This window comes from Camelus dromedarius, chromosome 30, assembly GCF_036321535.1.
Source record: "Camelus dromedarius isolate mCamDro1 chromosome 30, mCamDro1.pat, whole genome shotgun sequence".
In the NCBI taxonomy this organism is placed as follows: domain Eukaryota; kingdom Metazoa; phylum Chordata; class Mammalia; order Artiodactyla; family Camelidae; genus Camelus; species Camelus dromedarius.
Window position 1 is genome coordinate 24,625,393 of NC_087465.1, and position 18,556 is coordinate 24,643,948.

Genomic DNA, 18,556 nt, shown 5'->3' on the forward strand with positions numbered 1-18,556 from the left:
TATCACTTAAATATTCTAAAGAATGAAGGAGGGGAAAAACATTTCTAGTTTAAAAAAAAAAATCAAGTGACAAGTCATTTTTTGCTGTCATTTTTATAACTCATTTTCTTTACTGTCATATTTAATGGGCGGGATTACATTTTTAAAATTTGCCCTTAGAAAAAGACAGAGGGAAAGATACTCTGTTCCTGTTTTTCATCACTAGTGTCAAAGCTAGAGAGCTACAAGCTTATAATATAGCTCTGATTACAGACCCCATTTCGTCTCTCCCTCCAGGGGTGGAAACTCCTCCAAAATGTTTCCAAAAATAACTTACTGAAGGCCAGAGGTCTTTACTATACTCAATGCGATGTTTTCATACACCACAGGATCTAGGTACTCAAGCAAAAGACATCAAAAGCAAGTTGATTATTTCTTCAAGGGAGAATAATTTCAATGCTTATGTAAAACTGGCAGTGATAACTCATTCCACTGCTCCCCAAGTTTTTGAGAGACATATTAGTAGGAAGCACGTTTCATTGACAGAAGCGAGGCAAATGCAGTACCCAGACACACCTGACATGGATTCTAAAGCTAACACGCTGCATTATATCAGTAAGAAGTTATTTAAATCCTTGTGCCTCAGTTTCCTAATCAGAGAAAACTGATACCAAGAAAAAGTCTTTATTTCATCTGTAAGAATAAGAAGTTCTCAAAGATTAGAAGAGCAAACATTGTATGTATCCTAAATGCCTCATTTATCTGACACTGCAAGAAAACAAGGTTGTTGCACAAAAGTAAAATTTCAAAATAACTGAAACATCCCTTTAAATGCCAAACATCACTACCTTATTTGTGATGGGTAATCAAGATAAGTCTTTTAGGGATGGGTTACATGAGACATATTTTAACCACCTCCTGATGACAAAATCATCTTAAACATGTCTCCAATCTCTCTCTCTCATCCTTAATTCCAGCCACAGCTTCTGCTCAGAGTGTCTCACCAGGACCAGGACCTACAAGGGTACCCTAATGGTTTCTCCCAGACTTCTCCATATCACTGCCAAAGAAGATTCTTCTATAAATAAATAAATGAGTGGCTATGAAGATACCCATGTGGTATGTGAAAACCTCACGGGTTACAGCTGTAAAGTACTTTTTGATCTTATTCCTCTTCTCTGTCACTGCCAACCCTCTCTGCTTCTAATCCATGGCTAAGCTGCTTCTGTTGAACTGCTTTACTTTACATGTGTTTCTTTCTCTTGCAGAAGAGAGGTACACGGCAGATTTTGGCCTTTTAGAGAACTTCTACTTCCAGATATATGGAAAAAAGGGTTTCTAAAAGACTCAACCAAAAAACTGCTAGAACGAATAAACACTTTCGGTAAAGTTACAGGATACAAAATTCTATACAATAACAAATGATCAGGAAGAGAAATTAAGAAACAATTCCAATTTCAATTGCATCAAAAAGAATAAAATACCTTGGGATAAATTTAACCAAGGAGGTAAAAGGTCTGTACACTGAAAACTATAACACACCGATGAAAGAAAATGAAGAAGATGAAAGTAAATGGAAAGGTATTCTATGGTCATGGGTTAGAAGAATTAATATTGTTGAAATGTCCAAACTACCCAAAGCAACCTACAGATTCAGTGCAATTCTAATCAAAATTCCAACGGCATTTTTCACAGAAATAGAACAGACAATCCTAAGATTTGTATGGAACCACAAAAACCTCAAACAGCCAAAGCAAACTAGACAAAGCAGCACAAAGCTGGAGGCACCATGCTTCCTGGTTTCAAACTATAATACGAAGCTGCAGTAGTACAGTTTTGACATTAAAACAGATACACAGATAAATGGAACAGGATAGAGAGCCAAGAAATAAACCCATGCATGTATGGTCAATTCACTTACAACAAACGAGCCAAGAACACTCAATGGGGGAAAGGACAGTCTCAAGTGGTGTTGGGAAAACTGGGCAAGGAGATGCTAAACATGAAAGAAAGTGGACCACTAACTTACGCCACACCCAAAAATCAGCTCAAAATGGATTAAAACCTTGAATGTAAGACCTGACACCATAAAACTCCTATAAGAAAACACAGGCAGTAAGCTCCCTGACATCAGTCTTGGCGATGATTGTTTGGACTTGACACTAAAAGCAAAGGCAACAAAAGCAAGAAATAAACAAATGAGACGACATCAAACTAAAAAGCTTCTGCAGAGCAAAGAAAACCATCAACGAAATGAAAAGGCAGCCTACTGAATAGGAGAAAACATTTGGAAATCATGTATCTGATTAATACCTAAAACATATAAAGAACTCATATAACTCAAGAGCAAAAAACCAAAGAATTCGATTTAAAATTGGGCATAGGATCTGAATAGATATCTTTCCAAAGACATCCAGACGGCCATCAGGTAAGTGTGAAGGTGCTCAACACCACTAATCATCAGGAAATGCAAATCAAAACCACAGTGAGATTTCACCTCACATCTGTTAGAATGGCTATCGTCAAAAAGACCAGAAACAACAAGTGTTGGGCGAGGACTTGCAGAAAAGGGAACCCTTGTGCACTGCTGGTCTGAATGTAAACTGGTTCAGCCACCGTGGAAAACAGTATGGAGGTTCCTCAAAATACTAAAAGCAGAATTGATCCAGCAAGTCCACTTCTGGGTATTTTGCTGAAGGAAATGAAAACACTCACTAGCAAAGATACATGAGTGGGGATCCTATGTGTGATAACAAACACAGGCTTGTTCACTGCAGCATTATTTTCAAAAGCCAAGACACAGGAGCAGACCAGGTGTCTACTGACGGATGAATGAAGAAAGAAAGTTGTGTTTTCTATACACAATGGAATATCATTCTGCCATAAAAAAGAAGGAAATCCTGCCATCTGCAACAACATGGATGAACCTTGAGGGTATTATGCTAAATGAAATTAAGTCAGATGAAAACAAATACCATATGATCTCATTCATATGCAGAAACTAAAACAAAACATCATATTCACAAATACAGGGAACAGACTGGTGTTTGCCAGAGGTGAGAGGTAGAGAGTGGGCCTGACAGATGAAAGGGGTCAAAAGGTACAAACTTCCAGTTATAAAACAAGTAAGTACAACACAGTGACTAGAGTCAAGAATACTGTATTGTATATTTAAATGTTGCTAACGAGAGCAGATCTTAAAAGTTCTCATCACAGGAAAAAAAGTCTGTAACTATATGCAGGGATGGATGTTAACTATACGTACAGTGGTGGCTGTTCTAGAATACGTATGTATTTTGAATCATCATGCTGTACACCTGAAACTAATGTAATTTGTCAATTATATCTCAAAAAAAACCTGGTTTCTTCTACCATGTACCATCAATGTAAATCAGTCCAACACCTGGGAGTACTGTGTTACACAGTATGAAGCCCAAAGTGAATTTTCAGTAACTGCCTGTGTAAGAATGCTGCCCAGCTTCCCAGTCCCCTCACCAGGACTGGGCTGTACACTTCCGTCACCCTCTACTCAATGTCGCAAGTATAGGGCACCTAGTTTGATTCTGGTGTTTGGAAACAGAAAAACAAAAAACAAAAACAAAAAAAACTAAGAAATAAACACGAGGCAAAAAGAAACAAAGATAATTTACAGAATAAGAAACACAAATAGCCAACAAACCTATGGAAAAAGTTTTAATTTCACTAGGAATCAAGTTTGAATTAGAGCAATGAGATACCACTTTTCTCCTAGATTCAAATGGACAAATTATCTTCTTAAACTTTAATACCCAAATGACTGGAATTTTGATAGTTATTTCAAGGAAATGGCTACTTTCCTCTGCTGCTGGTAGCAAAGTAATTTGGTACAGTATTCTGCAGGAAAATTTGCCAACTTATATCAAATAGCTCAGAACTGGGGCAACGGCATAGCTCAGTGGAAGAGCGGGTGCTCAGCAAACGTGAGGTCCTGGGTTCAATCCTCAGTACCATCAGTAAATAAACAAACAAATCTAATTACCCCCCCTCAAATTTAAAAAAAAAACACAGAAACAAAAAAACCCAAATACCTCAGAACAGCATAACTTTTGTCCAGCAATTCCACAGCTAAAGAGCACATTGTAAAGAAATAATCAGTGATACACTGGAAGATCTCTATCCATCAGTGTCATTTATTAATAGTGAAAAACTGAAAACTACATTCATGCACAAAAAAGGCATTAGTTAAATAAATTATGGTGTATCTGTATGCTAGAATACTATGCAGCCATTAAAATTGTTTTAAACATACCAAATGCAGTTGTACATCATATTAAGATAAGCATGCTATAAGAACTAGGCACATGGTTCCATTTATATAAAATACAAAAGAAGGCAAATCTCTGCCATCACAGACCAGGTAGCGGTTCCCACTGCCAGCAGTGACAGATGGGACCATAAAGGCAGCTTCTAGCAGGGAGGATATAGCTCAAGTGGTAGAGCGTGTGCTTAGCATGCACAAGATCCTGGGTTCAATCCCCAGTACCTCCATCAAGTAAACCCAATTACCTCCCCCTCCAACAAGAAAAAAGAAAATGGAGACATTATTACCAAGTCTGCAGAAATAAATTATTAGAAGACAGTACTATGAACAATTGTCTGCCAACAAATTGGATAACCTAGATAAGATGCACAAATTCTTAGAAAAATTTAAAAAACTACCAAGACTGAATCACAAAGAAATAGAAAATCTGAATAGACCTATAACTGTCAGAAGATTGAATCTGTAATCAAAAATCCACCCACTCTCCCCCCAAAAAACCAAAAAGAAACAAAAAGAAAAAAAAGGAAGCTTCTGACATGTTGGTAGTTTTCTTGTTTTTCACTTGGGTGCTGATTAGTTGGGTGTATTCGATCTGTGAAACCGCATCAAGCTCACGTCTACATGGACTTTTTCTGAATGTACATTATAAGTCCAAAAACAACTCTTTTTAAATACTAAATAATTCCCCCAAACATGTTTTATATTTATGTGCATTCAAAAACTGCTCAGTACAGATCATTTTTCTTTTTAAAAAGTAATTTCAAATTTTTCTATAAAGCACTTGTTTTACTTTAATAAAAAAATTCCATCATAAGATCATGAAACGTGACAAGATTCATACTTTGCCAATTTTATTCTTTTAATTCATTCTTTCAAATTACTGAGCACCTCCTATGATCACTGTTCTAGATGGCAAATACATAGCAATAAACAAATCTTCATAATGTTAAGAATAATTAAAACCCCACCCAGGCTTCCTGAAGGCAACGACCATTTCTCTTCTTTAATATGTAATATATCCTGAGAGTCTGGCAACCGCGAGACTCTGCACTGGAAGTGGACATCCAAAAGTTTATTAAAGGCCAGTGGAGGCTGACTTCAAAACCGATGGTTCACAATCAGCCCAAAATATCCAGGTGGCAAACACTGTGCTAGCAAGCATCTGCATGGCGTTAACTTCACATGTAGTGAGGAGATGGCGGGGGAGGGAGAAATTAGGAGTTTGGGATTAACAGGTACACTAAATATAGTATATATAAAATTACATATATGCTATATATTTACTATATGTAAAAAAAAAATATATATATATACTATAAATTTACTATACCTAAAATAGGTAAACAACAAGGACCTACTGTACAGCACAGGGAACTATATTCAGTTTCTTGTAATAACATGATAGAAAAGAATTTGAAAAGAAAAAAATATGTGTATGTGTATGTATAACTGAATCACTATGCTGTACATCTGAAACTAACATTGTAAATCAACTACATTTCAATAAAAAAACCCAACAAAATAAGCGCAAAGATTCTTAATCAGACCAAAAGTTCCACTCTTGTGTACATGCTCTCAGATGGCATCAATCACAGATGGGCAGAAATCTTGAAAATGAAGAAAATATGCAAGTTCCTCACAGATCTACGGAGAAGGACAATTACACACACTGCCAGTGTGCTCTTGCCAATTTCAGGTCCCACCCAAAACACTTCCCTAGCATCCGCCACTGTCACATTATCGCTCCTCCCTAAAATTCACAGGGTGTTCACTATGAATCCTGCGCTGTCCTGGGTGTTAACCGAATCTTCACAATAACCCTATCAGGTCATCATTTTATAAATAAGAAAACCAAAACAGAGAGACAAGATTAGCATGTAAGGATCATTTTGGACAAACCAGCCCCAGACCAAACTGCAAAGCCAGCTCAATTTGTCTTTGACCTTTGACTTCAACAAACTGTGAGCTCCTTGAGAGCAAGAACTAGATACCTAGCACCATACCTGGAGCTCTAAGCATTTGTTGAGCAGATAGGCTTCTTTCGTTTCTCTTTGGTTCCCTTCTTTCCAAATATCCTAGAAACAGAAGGCTTCTTGTGTCACACCGTTTTTCTAAATTAACTGTTAAATAATTCCTGTGAAGTCATTACCTAAAACTAATGTGTTCTAACCAAGATCTCCTGTATCTCTACTCTCTGGCCCAATGCTTGTCTCCGTCTCCGCTTTCCTCACCCCAGGGGCACTGCATTTCCCGGCAGGAGCCCCGTTTCCTCCTCACCAGTGGTTCTCCCGTCTGTGCTTCACCTGCTTAAGGTGAGCCACCACATCAGACAAGCACGGGGGGTGGGGGGTGAAGGTGACCGGCTCACTGCATTCAGATTCCTGCCCAATCCTCCCTTCTACACAGTGGCCTCCTCCAATTGCCCTATTTAAAACAAGAGCACATCCTTCTCTATCCTCTTCCACTGCTTTACTTTTGTCACCACACTTGTCTTTCTCCCCTATGACATTTAATCATTGTTTTCTTATGTTGTCTCCCCTTCTAAATCGTAAACTGCACAAGGGCAGGGACTTTATCTTGGTTGAGCTGTAATTCCACACCTACAACAGGAGTTGGCACAGAGGAGGCGCCCAAATATTTGTCGAATCAACTGCAAGTCAGAGGGCCTTTTTCAATATTCAGGGAAGGTAAATCTCCCTTTCAGAAAAGACTGCCATGACTTAATGAGACTGAAAACAAAAGAAGGCAGAAGAGTAAAGAGAACAAAACCAAATCTTAAAATGTTAATTCAAAGGAAGAATACTTAACAAAATCTTGGGTTTTCTCTCTTGCTTCAGGCTTAAGAGATAAGCAGAGTGTAAAAATGCTCAGATGTTTTAGTTTGAAGTGGTGACAACACAATGAGAAAAGCTGCTGTGGGAAATTTTAACAATCAAGATGCCTCTGGGGGGAGGGGATAGCTCAGTGGTAGAGCGTATACTTAGCATGCAGGAGGTCCTGGGTTCAAGCCCCAGTACCACCATTAAAATAAACAAATAAACCTAATTACCTCCCCTTCAAAAAAAAAATTAAAAGAAAAAAAAAGATGTTTCTACTGCTTTTAGTTTTCAAAGTATCAAGTGAAAAAGGAAAGGAGTCTGCAAGGTTTCACTTAGAATGAAAATACTTTGTTACTTGACTAGATGCACGATATCCAACTAAGGTCAAAGTTAATTTATGTTACCAGTACTGATCTCCGCACCGATAGCCCTGTCCCTTTCCAAGGTCTACTTCCTAATTTCCTTAATCTAGCCTGGTCTCATTGGATGGCAGATAGTGTCTAGATGATGACCTAAGAGACAGGGAAAAACTTATTGCAAGAAACTAAGAAATTTCCAGGCTAACCTACTGAGTTTTAAGCTTGATTATAGGGTTTTTGCTTGTTTATGGACCCTAAAAGGTACACAGGTCATAAATATCCCAAGAAAGCTCTACAAGTAGCTTCCAGTAGAGCTCATTCATTATCCAAAAATCCCCCCAAACCAAAAAAAAAAAAACAAAAACCTAAAAACCAAAACAAAACAAACTTGTAAAGTACAAACAGACATTACAAAACATTTTTTACATATGGCACTCTTTCCTCAGCTCACCTTACAAAACCCTAAAGAAACAAAACATAAAAGCCTAATCTGTTAACAGGTTAAATGCCCTGTAACATTGCGTTTTCAATTAAATCACTTATATGGTATCTTAATTCGACTCAGGTGACACAAGTAACTTTTTCAAAGAGCTTGTGGTTTGTCTAATAGAAAAGGATTTTCAGCGATTGCTACTGAAATAAAGAACTCCAATTACAACAATGAGTTTCAATACTTTCTACTTATAAGTTAAGGCATAGAGCCATCTCAGAATTGCAAAATTTCAATTCTAACTCTCAGAAATATTAGATAACAGAACAACTGTTTGGGGGAGTAGTGGCAAGAAAAAAAAATCCCCAATGTAGTTAAAAAAAACAAAACAACTATTACCTCATCTTTAAAACTGCCTTCTAAGCTGCTTTCTGTGTCTTAGGGCAAGCCCTTAAAAAAGAAAAGGAAAAAAAGGAGGGGGGAACCTTAAGAAGTGTTCAGAGCGGTGAAGTTCATTAACAAAAACAACAACAAAAAAAATCCACTGGGCGGTGGGCAAAGCATTTCTTAAGTTAGGAAGCGAACATGCACAAAGCCTTCTTTCCCATGAGAGGGTAACTTTTAGAGCAGAGGGACAGGATCGTTAAAAAAAACTTGATAATCTCGTGCACATTTCATCAGGAGGCTTTGCAAACCAAATTCCCAGGAACAACTCCACTCACGCCCTATTTCATACCTAGATTTGCTGAACCGACTCCCATCGCAGAGTTTGCAAAGGATACCGAATACTGTGTACCCTTCCAGCAAAGTTACTCCTTAAAAGCAAAACCCGGCCACCTCTGAAGACACGCACCAACGTTAGACGCGGCGCTCAGACTTCCGAGCCCTGAGCGAACCGAACCGACAGCTCGCGGAGGGAGCAGGCAACCCGGCGGCCCGCCGCCCGGCGCGCGCGGCTGCAGCTCATAGGGCTGGAGGGCAGCCGGGGCTCCGGCCACTCCGGCCAGGCCTGGGGACGGCCGGAGGAAGGGCCCACAGGAAGGGCGGGGAGGTGAGGATCGGCCCCAAGTTCGCCTGACTTTCACGTCCCGGGGATGAAAAGGGCCGTTTGTTTCGCCGGGCCCGCCCGCCCGCCGCCCGGGACTCCCCGCCCGCGCGGCCCCCGGGCCTCACCTGCCGGGCCGGCCCCCGAGGCGCGGGCGGGCGGCGGGGAGCGCAGCCGCAGCCAGAGGTGCAGCGCGGCCCCGAGCACACGCGGGCACATCAGCACAAGCCAGTTTCGCATTGGCCGACCCCGCCGTCTCCACCTCACGCCCCCGCCGCGCGCCGGGCTCTCCCACGTCACGGCAGAGACGAAGGGAGACGCCGGAAACAGGTCGAGGGGCGGCGGCTGACTCCCCCGCAACCGCTCCGGGAACGCCCTTCTCGGGCCCGCCACCGGCCAGGCGCCTCTCCACTCGCGGCTCTGCTCCTCAGGTTCCCCAGACCGCGGGCGGCGGCCGGAGCCCCGCCCCCTCGGCTGAGCCTCCCCCTCAGGCCCGCCTACCTTTTCTCTCATTGGCCCCACCCCCTTCTCTCGCGTCCCCTCCCGCTCCCGCGGGCCAGCCGGGAGCTGAAGTCCCGCTCTGGGCTCAAGCGGGGAGCGCCGCCGCGACCCGGACGCTAGGAAACACTCTTCCCATAACGCTGCGCACTCTTCCGTCACGCTCAGCGGTTGCGCTTGCGAAGCGCGAGACCCCACACCGAGCACGCGCATTCCTTCTCGGCGCCTACTGCCCCCTGCTGGCGGAGGTAAGGTAGCGCCGGACGCCGTCGAGCTCAGGGGCACCCCCAACCCCGGGACCGGAACACAGCGGACGTGAAGGGTGCCGGTTGCCTAAGATTTAAAGGAGATCTGAGGGAAAACGCTCGTTTTCACCCACGCCGAGCTTCCTTCTGCCGAATGCCAGTCTCGTGTGGGGGATGGGAGCTTGCTGACGTCTCCTTGGCCCGAAGTGCAGGGCGAGGCAGCCCAGTTACCTGTGTCTTCAGGAAGGACTCATCAAGTATCAATTCTGGTGTAGGTGGATCCGGCTCTCTGCCCAGTTCCGTCCGCTAGGAACTCGGGAGGAGTAAGGCCGCGCCCAGGGGATCAGGCTGTGGAGACGGGCAGCTACGGTCCAATGGAGGGTAAAGCCCCACGTGCCCTGGTTTCGAAGGGGCTGGGGAGGCTGCAAGCAGCACAGGTGCGCGTACCTGCAGTGGGAACCGGGCGGGAGAGATGTCTTAGGAACGTTAGTACCAGCTTAATTCCAGCAAAACGATCCTCTATTAAAATGACTGGCTTTTTATTGGATTGTTTTGTCGTAGGGTCTGTACTAGATTGGATTTTAAAATTTCTTTTGAATAAAAGCGATGAGCCTAAGAATATAAATTCCTTACGTTTGTACTACTTAAGGAAAAAATGAAAAATAATTAATACGAGGGCAGAAGTCATTTGTCCCTTCAAAGAGATTTGCATATTCGTTAGTTATCGATTGCTAGCTAACAAATTACTCCAAAACTCTTTTTTTAAAAAAACAATAATCACTTACTATGTCTCACGGTTTCTGTGAGTCTGGAATGTGGGAGCCGAGTTCTGGCTCAGGGTCTCCCACAAAGTTGCAGGCTGGGCCGTTTCCTAGGCGGCTCACTTCCAGAGCTGCCGAGCTGGTGTTCTCTTTGGCCTAACTGGGCCTCTCCAACAAGCTGCCTTAGAGTCCCCTCCCCTGGCGACCTGCTTCCCCAAGAGCTGGAGACCCAAGAGACCACTGCAGGTGGTCGCTGCCCCTTATGATGAATCCCTGGAAGACACACACTGTCACTTCTGCAGATTCTATTGGTCACACAGGCCGGCTCAGATTCACTGTGGGAGGGACCCCACAGGGTGTGAATACCAGGAGGCAGAGATGATTGGGGGACATCTTAGGGGCTGGTTACCCCAGGCTATAATGCAAATTTGAGAAACACTACTGTTTCTAAACAGCAGGGGAGTCTTTAGGACCCCTACATGCTCACCATGACCCCTGAAAACCCTGAAGACAAGAAAGAGCAATTTGTCATTCTTGCGGGAAAGGTGGAATTAGTAGCCTGAGATCCTTGTGACTTAGGAGCAAATGTCACCAAGACCTGAGTGCCCTTTTCCCAGGGGCAGCTGTGTACACATTGCAATAAGGAAGGAGAATATATAGTGGCTACAAAATGTCTTGTTAGACATTCTTCTTTGTTTAGAAAGTCTGCTGAACTGCTTTCTCCATTTCAATTAAAGAGATTGTCAAGAAAGTAGTAATTGGTTGTCTCTAAGGGTGTCCTGTTTTTTATTGTCGAGAAAGGCATTCACATGCCTCTCTTGATGTCTAAAAATTTTCATCTTGTGATTGAAGAATTATAACTTAATCCCCAAAGAGGAATAACCCCTGATTTAGGCAGATCTATTAATTTATCAAATACTTATTGCACACCTCTTATGTGCCAGGCATTTTTGTAGGTACTTGGGATACACTGATGAACAAAACAAAGATGCGTGTCCTGTGGTGATGCAGGCAGGGGCAGACTATAAACTGTAGATATAATAAAGAAATACATTTTACCAGCAAGTAGAAGATAAGTGCTACAGAAAGGGGGGAGGGTACAGCTCAGTGGTAAAGCACATGCTTAGCCGCCATGAGGTCCTGGGTTCAATCCCCAGTGCCTCCATTAAAATAAATAAAGAACTTAATTACCTCCCCCCAACCAAAATAAAGTGCTACAGAAAATAAGAAAAGTAGAGCGAGGTATGGGAATTGGGAACGTGGGACTGAAATGGGACAGACTGCATTATTAAATAGCAGAATTAAACAACTGTTCAGAATTACAGTGAGCACTAAAGGGAGGGATACACAAAGCCATCCTAACACATTAACTGATCAAGATGTGCCTTCCAGTTACCAAGATGCTTTCAGCTACAGAGGAAAGCTCATTGCTGTCTGCCAGGCCTAGGACAGAGAGTCGTGAGTAACCCTTTAGCATCATCAGATCTCACCACTGTGGCGGGAGCTGCCCATACCACCTACTGATAGATCCAGTCAGCCCTCCGCCTACTTGTTACCTGTTATCTCCTGATAAACTTCAGATTCACGTGGGTAAAGATCACAAGACAGACAAGGTCGATAGTGGAAAGGATAAAATGTTTAAACCCGGAGATACTGTAAAAGGTCTGTGGAGTCAAAGTGCTCACAGACTAAGATGTGAACAAGTTAACAGAGAATTAGATTCAGGGAGAAGCAAACCAGGACAGTTGGCCACCCTGACTGCAAGTCAGTGTGATGGCATCACCAAGAGTGACTGCAGGGAAAAGGAGGAGGTATCTGACCCACCCCAAGGCACCCCCGAGGAGGCTATCTCTTGAAAACACAGCGCTGGGACTTGAAATCAAAGAGGCCAAAGAGTTAGCAAGTCCAGAGAGTGAGAAGGGCATTCAAGAGCATCCTAGGCAAAAATAAATAATGAAAACAAACCCGAGACAGTGATGACATGGCCATCAGGGAAAGGCAAGCATTGTGGTATGACCTTAGCAAGGTGAGACCGGGCGCTGGTGAGAAGGCGAACAGGGGGCTAGGGCCAGATACTGGTCACATGCTTCTCTAAGGAATTTGGATTTTATCGGGAAGGCTCTGGGGAAGAATTTTTTTTTCCAACTACAAAAGGAATACATAATTATAAAAAGGAACTTAGAAAATAGTTTATAAAGAGGAAATGACATCACACCAAATACAAATCATATATTGCTTTTTTTCCATTTAAAAACCTTTGCAATCATCCTGAAAATACAACTTTATATCCATCTCTTTTCACCTAACATCTAAGCAGTTTCACATTTAATTAGTAGTAGAAAATATAGCTTAATTGTGTAATCACTTGTCCACACTATAATTTCTGACCTGGTCCCCTAATGGACATATGGGTTATTTCCATTTTTCTATAATAAATAACAATGGCACTTCTGTGTATAATATTTTACCCATATTTCAGATGATTTCCTTTTTATATATTATTTTAAGACTCTTTGTTCATATTGACATGGTATCAATGTATGTGCCTGCCTTTAACAAGTATATTTCTATCTCATCCTACTTACCCTAGCATTAAAAAAAATTCTTTTCTAATTCAAAGGGCAAACATTTTTTCATTAATGAGATGAAATATTTTTATGTTTATTAGGTGAATCTATTTCTTATATGGTAAATTATCTGTGTATTTTGCCTTTTACTTATTTCTAAGAGTTCTTTATATATTAAGGATATTAATCCTTTATATTTGTGTTTGTTGAAAGTAGTTCTCTCAGTTTCTTTGTCTTTTAATTTTTTTGCAGCTTTAACAACTTTGTAATGTTTGCAAATATTCCTATTTAATAAAGAGCAATATAGGTACATATAAATGAATCACTACGTTGTACACTAGAAATTAACATAACATTGTAAATGGACTTTGATAAAAAAACAAAGAAAAACACTTTAAATTTTGATGAGTTCAAATCATCAATATTCTCTTTCTTCTGAAATTTTAGGCCATTTCTGATCATGAGATCTGATCAACATAGGCATATCTCAGAGATGTGGGGTCTGTTCCAAGCTACTGCAATAAAGTGAATATTGCAGTGAAGTGACTCATGAGTTCTTTAGTTTTCCAGTGCACATAAAGTTATGTTTACACTATATTGTAGTCTATTAAGTGTGCAGTAGCATTATCTCTAAAAAGAAAAAAAAGTGCGTATCTTAATTAAAAAATACTCTGTTGCTAAAAAATGCTAACCATCATCTGACAACTCAGGGTTTGAATAATACCCAGCAGTGGAATTGCTGGATCATATGCTAGTTCTATCTTTAATTTTTGGAGAAACCTCCATTCTGTTCTTCATAGTGGCTGCACCAATTTACATTCCCACCAAGAGAACACAAGGGTTCCCTTTTCTCCACTCCTCGCCGACGCTTGTTACTTCTGGTCTTTTTGATGCCAGCCATTCTAACAGGCATGAGGTGACATCTCATGGTGGTCTTCATTTGCATTTCCCTGATGGTGAGTGACCTTGATCATCTTTCCATGTACCTGCTGACCATCTGTATGTCTTTTCTGGAAAAATGTCTATTCAGATCCTCTGCCCATTTTTTAACAGGGTCCAATCCTCATTTGCCAACCAATGAAGTAAAAACTACCCGTGAAAATCTCTTAAGTAGCCAAAAATTATATTATGTGTATTATACAGTTTTTTGCACACACAAAACCAATTGTGCATAATATGGTTTTTGTGTGTGCAAAAATCTGTGGATTTTTTCCTTCTAATTCTTTATCATGGCCATCAGGGAAAGGCAAGCATTGTGGTATGACCTTAGCAAGGTGAGACCGGGCGCTGGTGAGAAGGCGAACAGGGGGCTAGGGCCAGTGTTTCTCTACAGTTCTTCAGTTGCTCACGTTCTTACCCAAGGAAACCATCTTGCTTAGACACCTAAACAATAAAGTTCACTTTTTTGGGAAGCCTTTAAAGCCAATCAAGCTTTCTTTTCAAGGGTTTCAGGACTACTGGCATCCTTTCCCTAGGGCACATTGCTGCCCGAGTAACGTGTACTATTTAAGTGATTTCTTCTCTTTTTCAGCCAACAGTTGAATTCTTTTAAATTGAGAATGAACTTAAATGACGTGGCTCAGATCATCTTTGCAGAAGACAACCTTTTTACACCACCAGATGGGAATGCTTAACATCTCAGTCTGAAGCATCTTGACTCTTGTTTTTTGATTATCCTGCTTGTTCAGGGCTCCTCCAGAAAGAGTAGGAAAACAGATACTGCCAGAGTGTCTTACAAAAATGTGTGCAAGAGGGAGGGAGGAGGCTGGTGTAACGGGAGCTGAATGAATGAGAAGGGGAATAACAGGGACGATGAGGTTAGGGATGCAGCCTCTAGCAAGAATGTGGTACAAAGCAGAAGGATGTTAGCTTTTATAAACACTGATATGGAGAGTAGTTGCTTGATGCTTTTGAGCAGAGGAGTGATGTCATCTGGCATGCTTTAGTAGGACCATTCACATTGCTATGTTGAGAATAGATTGGCTGAGGGTGGGGTTAGTCTACCAGGGGTAGCAGAGGAGGAAGAGGATGGGTAGCATGTGCACTATGAGACGAGCTGCAGCAGCAAGGACCAACCAGAAGATGGAGGGTGGAACTCAGCTTCCATATGGGAACTGAACGGTGAGAGGTGCAAGGGATGGATTGAGGGGATGCTCTGAGGTACCACCCAGGTGCCCCCTTCTGGATGGAGAGTGGACTGTGATGACTCTCTGTTGACTCTCCCTTTGGGAATGGCTCTGAGCTGAAGGATGCTGTTTGCCCAAGGGTATAACTCTCCTCAACTGAGGCAACCTGCATCCATGACTAATTAAGTTCAACTGCATCTCCCCAGTTCTGCTTTGTTGGCTCCCTTCCACGTGTCTCCAAGAGTGGCCCCCCGGAAACCTCCTGCACACTACCTGAGTTTCAGAGTCTCCTTCACGGGCAACCCAACCTAAGACAGTGATTCTGTTAAAATGTAAAGAAGACTGTCCCATTTCTCAACCTGAAACCCTGCCATGACCACCGGTTCACTCACAAGAAAACCAAAGTACTTATGATGGCCTACAGGCCCTATAACCTCATTCCCCGTCACCCTCCCCCTCACTGCCTTGGCTCCCAAGCCACACCAGTCTCTGCCGTCTCTTGAATATGACAGAGACCTTCTTGCCCCCAGATCTTTGCACTGTCTGTTCCTTCTGCTTTTCCTCCAGATGTCTTCATGACTTGCTCCTTCTTCTCCTTCAAGAAAGCTAAACTGTCACCTTCTCAAGGAAGCCTAATCTGTCCATTTCACTGAAAATTACAGCCTCCCCTCCACACCACTGATCTCCATTACTCTACCCTACTTCCCTTACCACCTTCTAACACACTGTACAATCTACTCATTTTGTTGCTGCTGCTTATGGCCTATTGTCCTGCATAGAGCAGGGACTTTCCCCCTCCACTTCGTTCACTGACATATCCCAGAACATGGCACTTTGTAGATGTTTCACCAGTATTGCTGAATGAACGACCAAACGAATGAATTTAGAAATCCTTTTCAAGCTGACAGTAGTAGAACTCATGGCATGTGGTTACATAGGGATAGGGCGCAGAGCAAAGATGAACAGAGACACAAGCATTTATGTGCAAGCAGAGGAAGAGGAAATTGCAAAGGACACTGAGAAGAAGCCAGAAAACAAGAGAGTCACTGAAGACAGGGGTGATGCGAGGAGGAGAAGAAGCCACTGTGAACAGCGTCGTCAGTGAATGAACAAGGTAAAGACCTAAGACTGAACGTGTCCCCCAGATTCATCTATTAAAATCTAATCCCCAACATGACAGTATTTGGAGGTGGGGCCTTTGGGAGGTAGTAAGGTCATAAAGGTGTAACTCTCATAAGATTAGTGCCTTTATGAACCCTCCTACACTGTTGGTGGGAATGTAATTTGGAGCAGCCACTGTGGAGAACAGTATGGAGGTTCCTTCAAAAACTAAAAATAGACTTACCCTATGATCCAGCAATCCCACTCCTGGGTACATATCTGGAGGAAACTCTAATTCGAAAAGACACATGCACCCCAATGTTCAAAGCAGCACTATTTACAATAGCCAAGACATGGGAGAAATCTGAACCTCCATCAACAGATGACTGGTTAAAGAAGATGTGGTATATATACACACAATGGAATACTACTGAGCCATAAAAAGGAATGAAATAATGTCATTTGCACCAACATGGATGGACCTGGAAATGATCATACTAGGTGAAGTAAGTCAGACAAAGACAAATACCATATGATATCACTTATATGTGGAATCTAAAAAAATGACACAAATGAATTTATTTACAAAACAGAAACAGACTCACAGACATAGAAAACAAAACTTGTGGTTACTGGGAGAAATGGGGGGTATGGAGGGATAATTTGGGATTTGCAGATACTAACTACTACATACAGAATAGATAAACAACAAGGTCCTACTGTATAGCACAGAGAACTATATTCAATACCTTGTAATAGCCTATAATGGAAAAGAATATGAAAAGGAATATATGTATCTATATATATATATAAATCACTATGCTGTACACCAGAAACTAACACATTGTGAACTGACTATACTTAAAAAAATTTTTTTAAAAAAGAAAATGTTAGTTTCCTTTCTTCTATGAGGCTGAGGAACAAAGAGGGTAGAGAGCTGTATTAGTCAGTGACTGCTGCGTAAGAAACCACACCCAATAACCTTTAATGAAAAAGAATATGAAAATCAATATATGTATATATATGCATGCCTGGGACATTGTGCTGTACACCAGAGATTGACACATTGTAAAAGACTATACTTCAATAAAAAAATAAATAAATAAGATAAAATTAAAAAAAAAAAGAAACCACACCCAAGCTCAGCATTCACTCTTGCTTGTGTACTGGCAGCTCAGCTGGGGTGACAACTGTAGACAGTCAGTTGGTTGGGGTGGCTCTGCCTTGCTTATCTTGTTCTGGGGCCCATGCTGAAGGGACCATCATTCCCTGGGGCACATCCTTTTATGGCAGAGTCAGAAACGCAGGAGGGTTGAGCAAACATGTGAGGCCTCTTAAGGTCAAGGCTCAGAACTGGTGTGATGTCACTTCTACCCACAGGCCACGTCCAACATCAGTGCACGATGAAATACACACCACCTCCAGCAGGGGGAGCTGTGAAGTCACATGCAAAGGGCAGGATGCAGGGAGGGTGAGAACTGGGCAAACCAGGCCATGTCTCAGAGAAGCATGAACAACCCTCAGACAGTGAGGGAAGGGGACTGGGCCAGTCAGGGCCGGGCTAATCCCATGCCCCTGCACCCTACGAGTGGAGGGATCAGGAGGGAGGCTCATGCAGTCCAAAGGGACAGGGTGGCATGAAAGTGTCAGGCATTTCACATTTGCAAAGCTGTGAGCAGAGTGACTGGGATGGTGATGCAGACACAGCACAGAGGACCCTGCAGGGCAGGCGAGCTCCTTGATCTAAAGATAACCCAATGAGGATGAGGCAAACAGCTGCTCTGCTGTCACACGTATTTATCCCGTGACGTTTACAAAGAGATCCGTGGTGATTTCGGCTTTCTGAATTGATGGACACACACGGGCTCTCTTCTCTTTGATCTGGCCTCAGGGAAGACTTTAAGGCCTCTCCCTGGCCCTCATTTGACTCTCCAGGAGGAGCTCTTATATGATTCAAGGGAAGAAGCGAGCTGCTGGAGAACACATGCTAAGACTCTTGGGTGAGGTGGGGAGAAGGATGGGAGGAGGACAGGGCCACTGTCCTCGTCCCCTACCTGGGCTTCTCCCCAGCTGCCCACATGTTCAGAGGGACAGGGCTGGGCTGGAGTGTCTTCTGCTCAGGAGAGGCTGGGCTTCTAAAGGCACACAGGATCACAGTGAAGCTCAAGAGGAAGGAGACTGGATGCCGAGCCCTGCCTCTGTTCGCTCCTGCACAAATGTTGACTGGAGCATCTCGCCTGTAGCCGGCACGAGCGGACAGACTAGTGAGGCAAAGCCTAGTGGGGAGATGGACTAATAAACAAACAATCACAATGTAACGTGATCA

The 18,556-nt window shown here is 42.5% G+C and overlaps 1 protein-coding gene and 1 long non-coding RNA gene across 2 annotated transcripts in view; both read right to left on the reverse strand.

The window, feature by feature from the left end:
* LOC105088828 (UDP-GalNAc:beta-1,3-N-acetylgalactosaminyltransferase 2) overlaps window positions 1-9,405 on the reverse strand; it is a 46,948-nt gene extending 37,543 nt beyond the window's left edge. Inside the window, 1 exon segment of the mRNA XM_064480928.1 lies at window positions 9,061-9,405. Within this exon segment, the coding sequence (XP_064336998.1) occupies window positions 9,061-9,172 (112 nt within the window). The 5' untranslated portion in view covers window positions 9,173-9,405.
* A 224-nt stretch (window positions 9,406-9,629) lies between these two features.
* Window positions 9,630-18,556, reverse strand: part of LOC116156024 (uncharacterized) — a 59,431-nt gene continuing 50,504 nt past the window's right edge. Inside the window, exon 4 of the long non-coding RNA XR_010378500.1 lies at window positions 9,630-10,122. This is a non-coding gene — a long non-coding RNA (uncharacterized LOC116156024). The remainder of the gene's footprint in view (window positions 10,123-18,556) is intronic.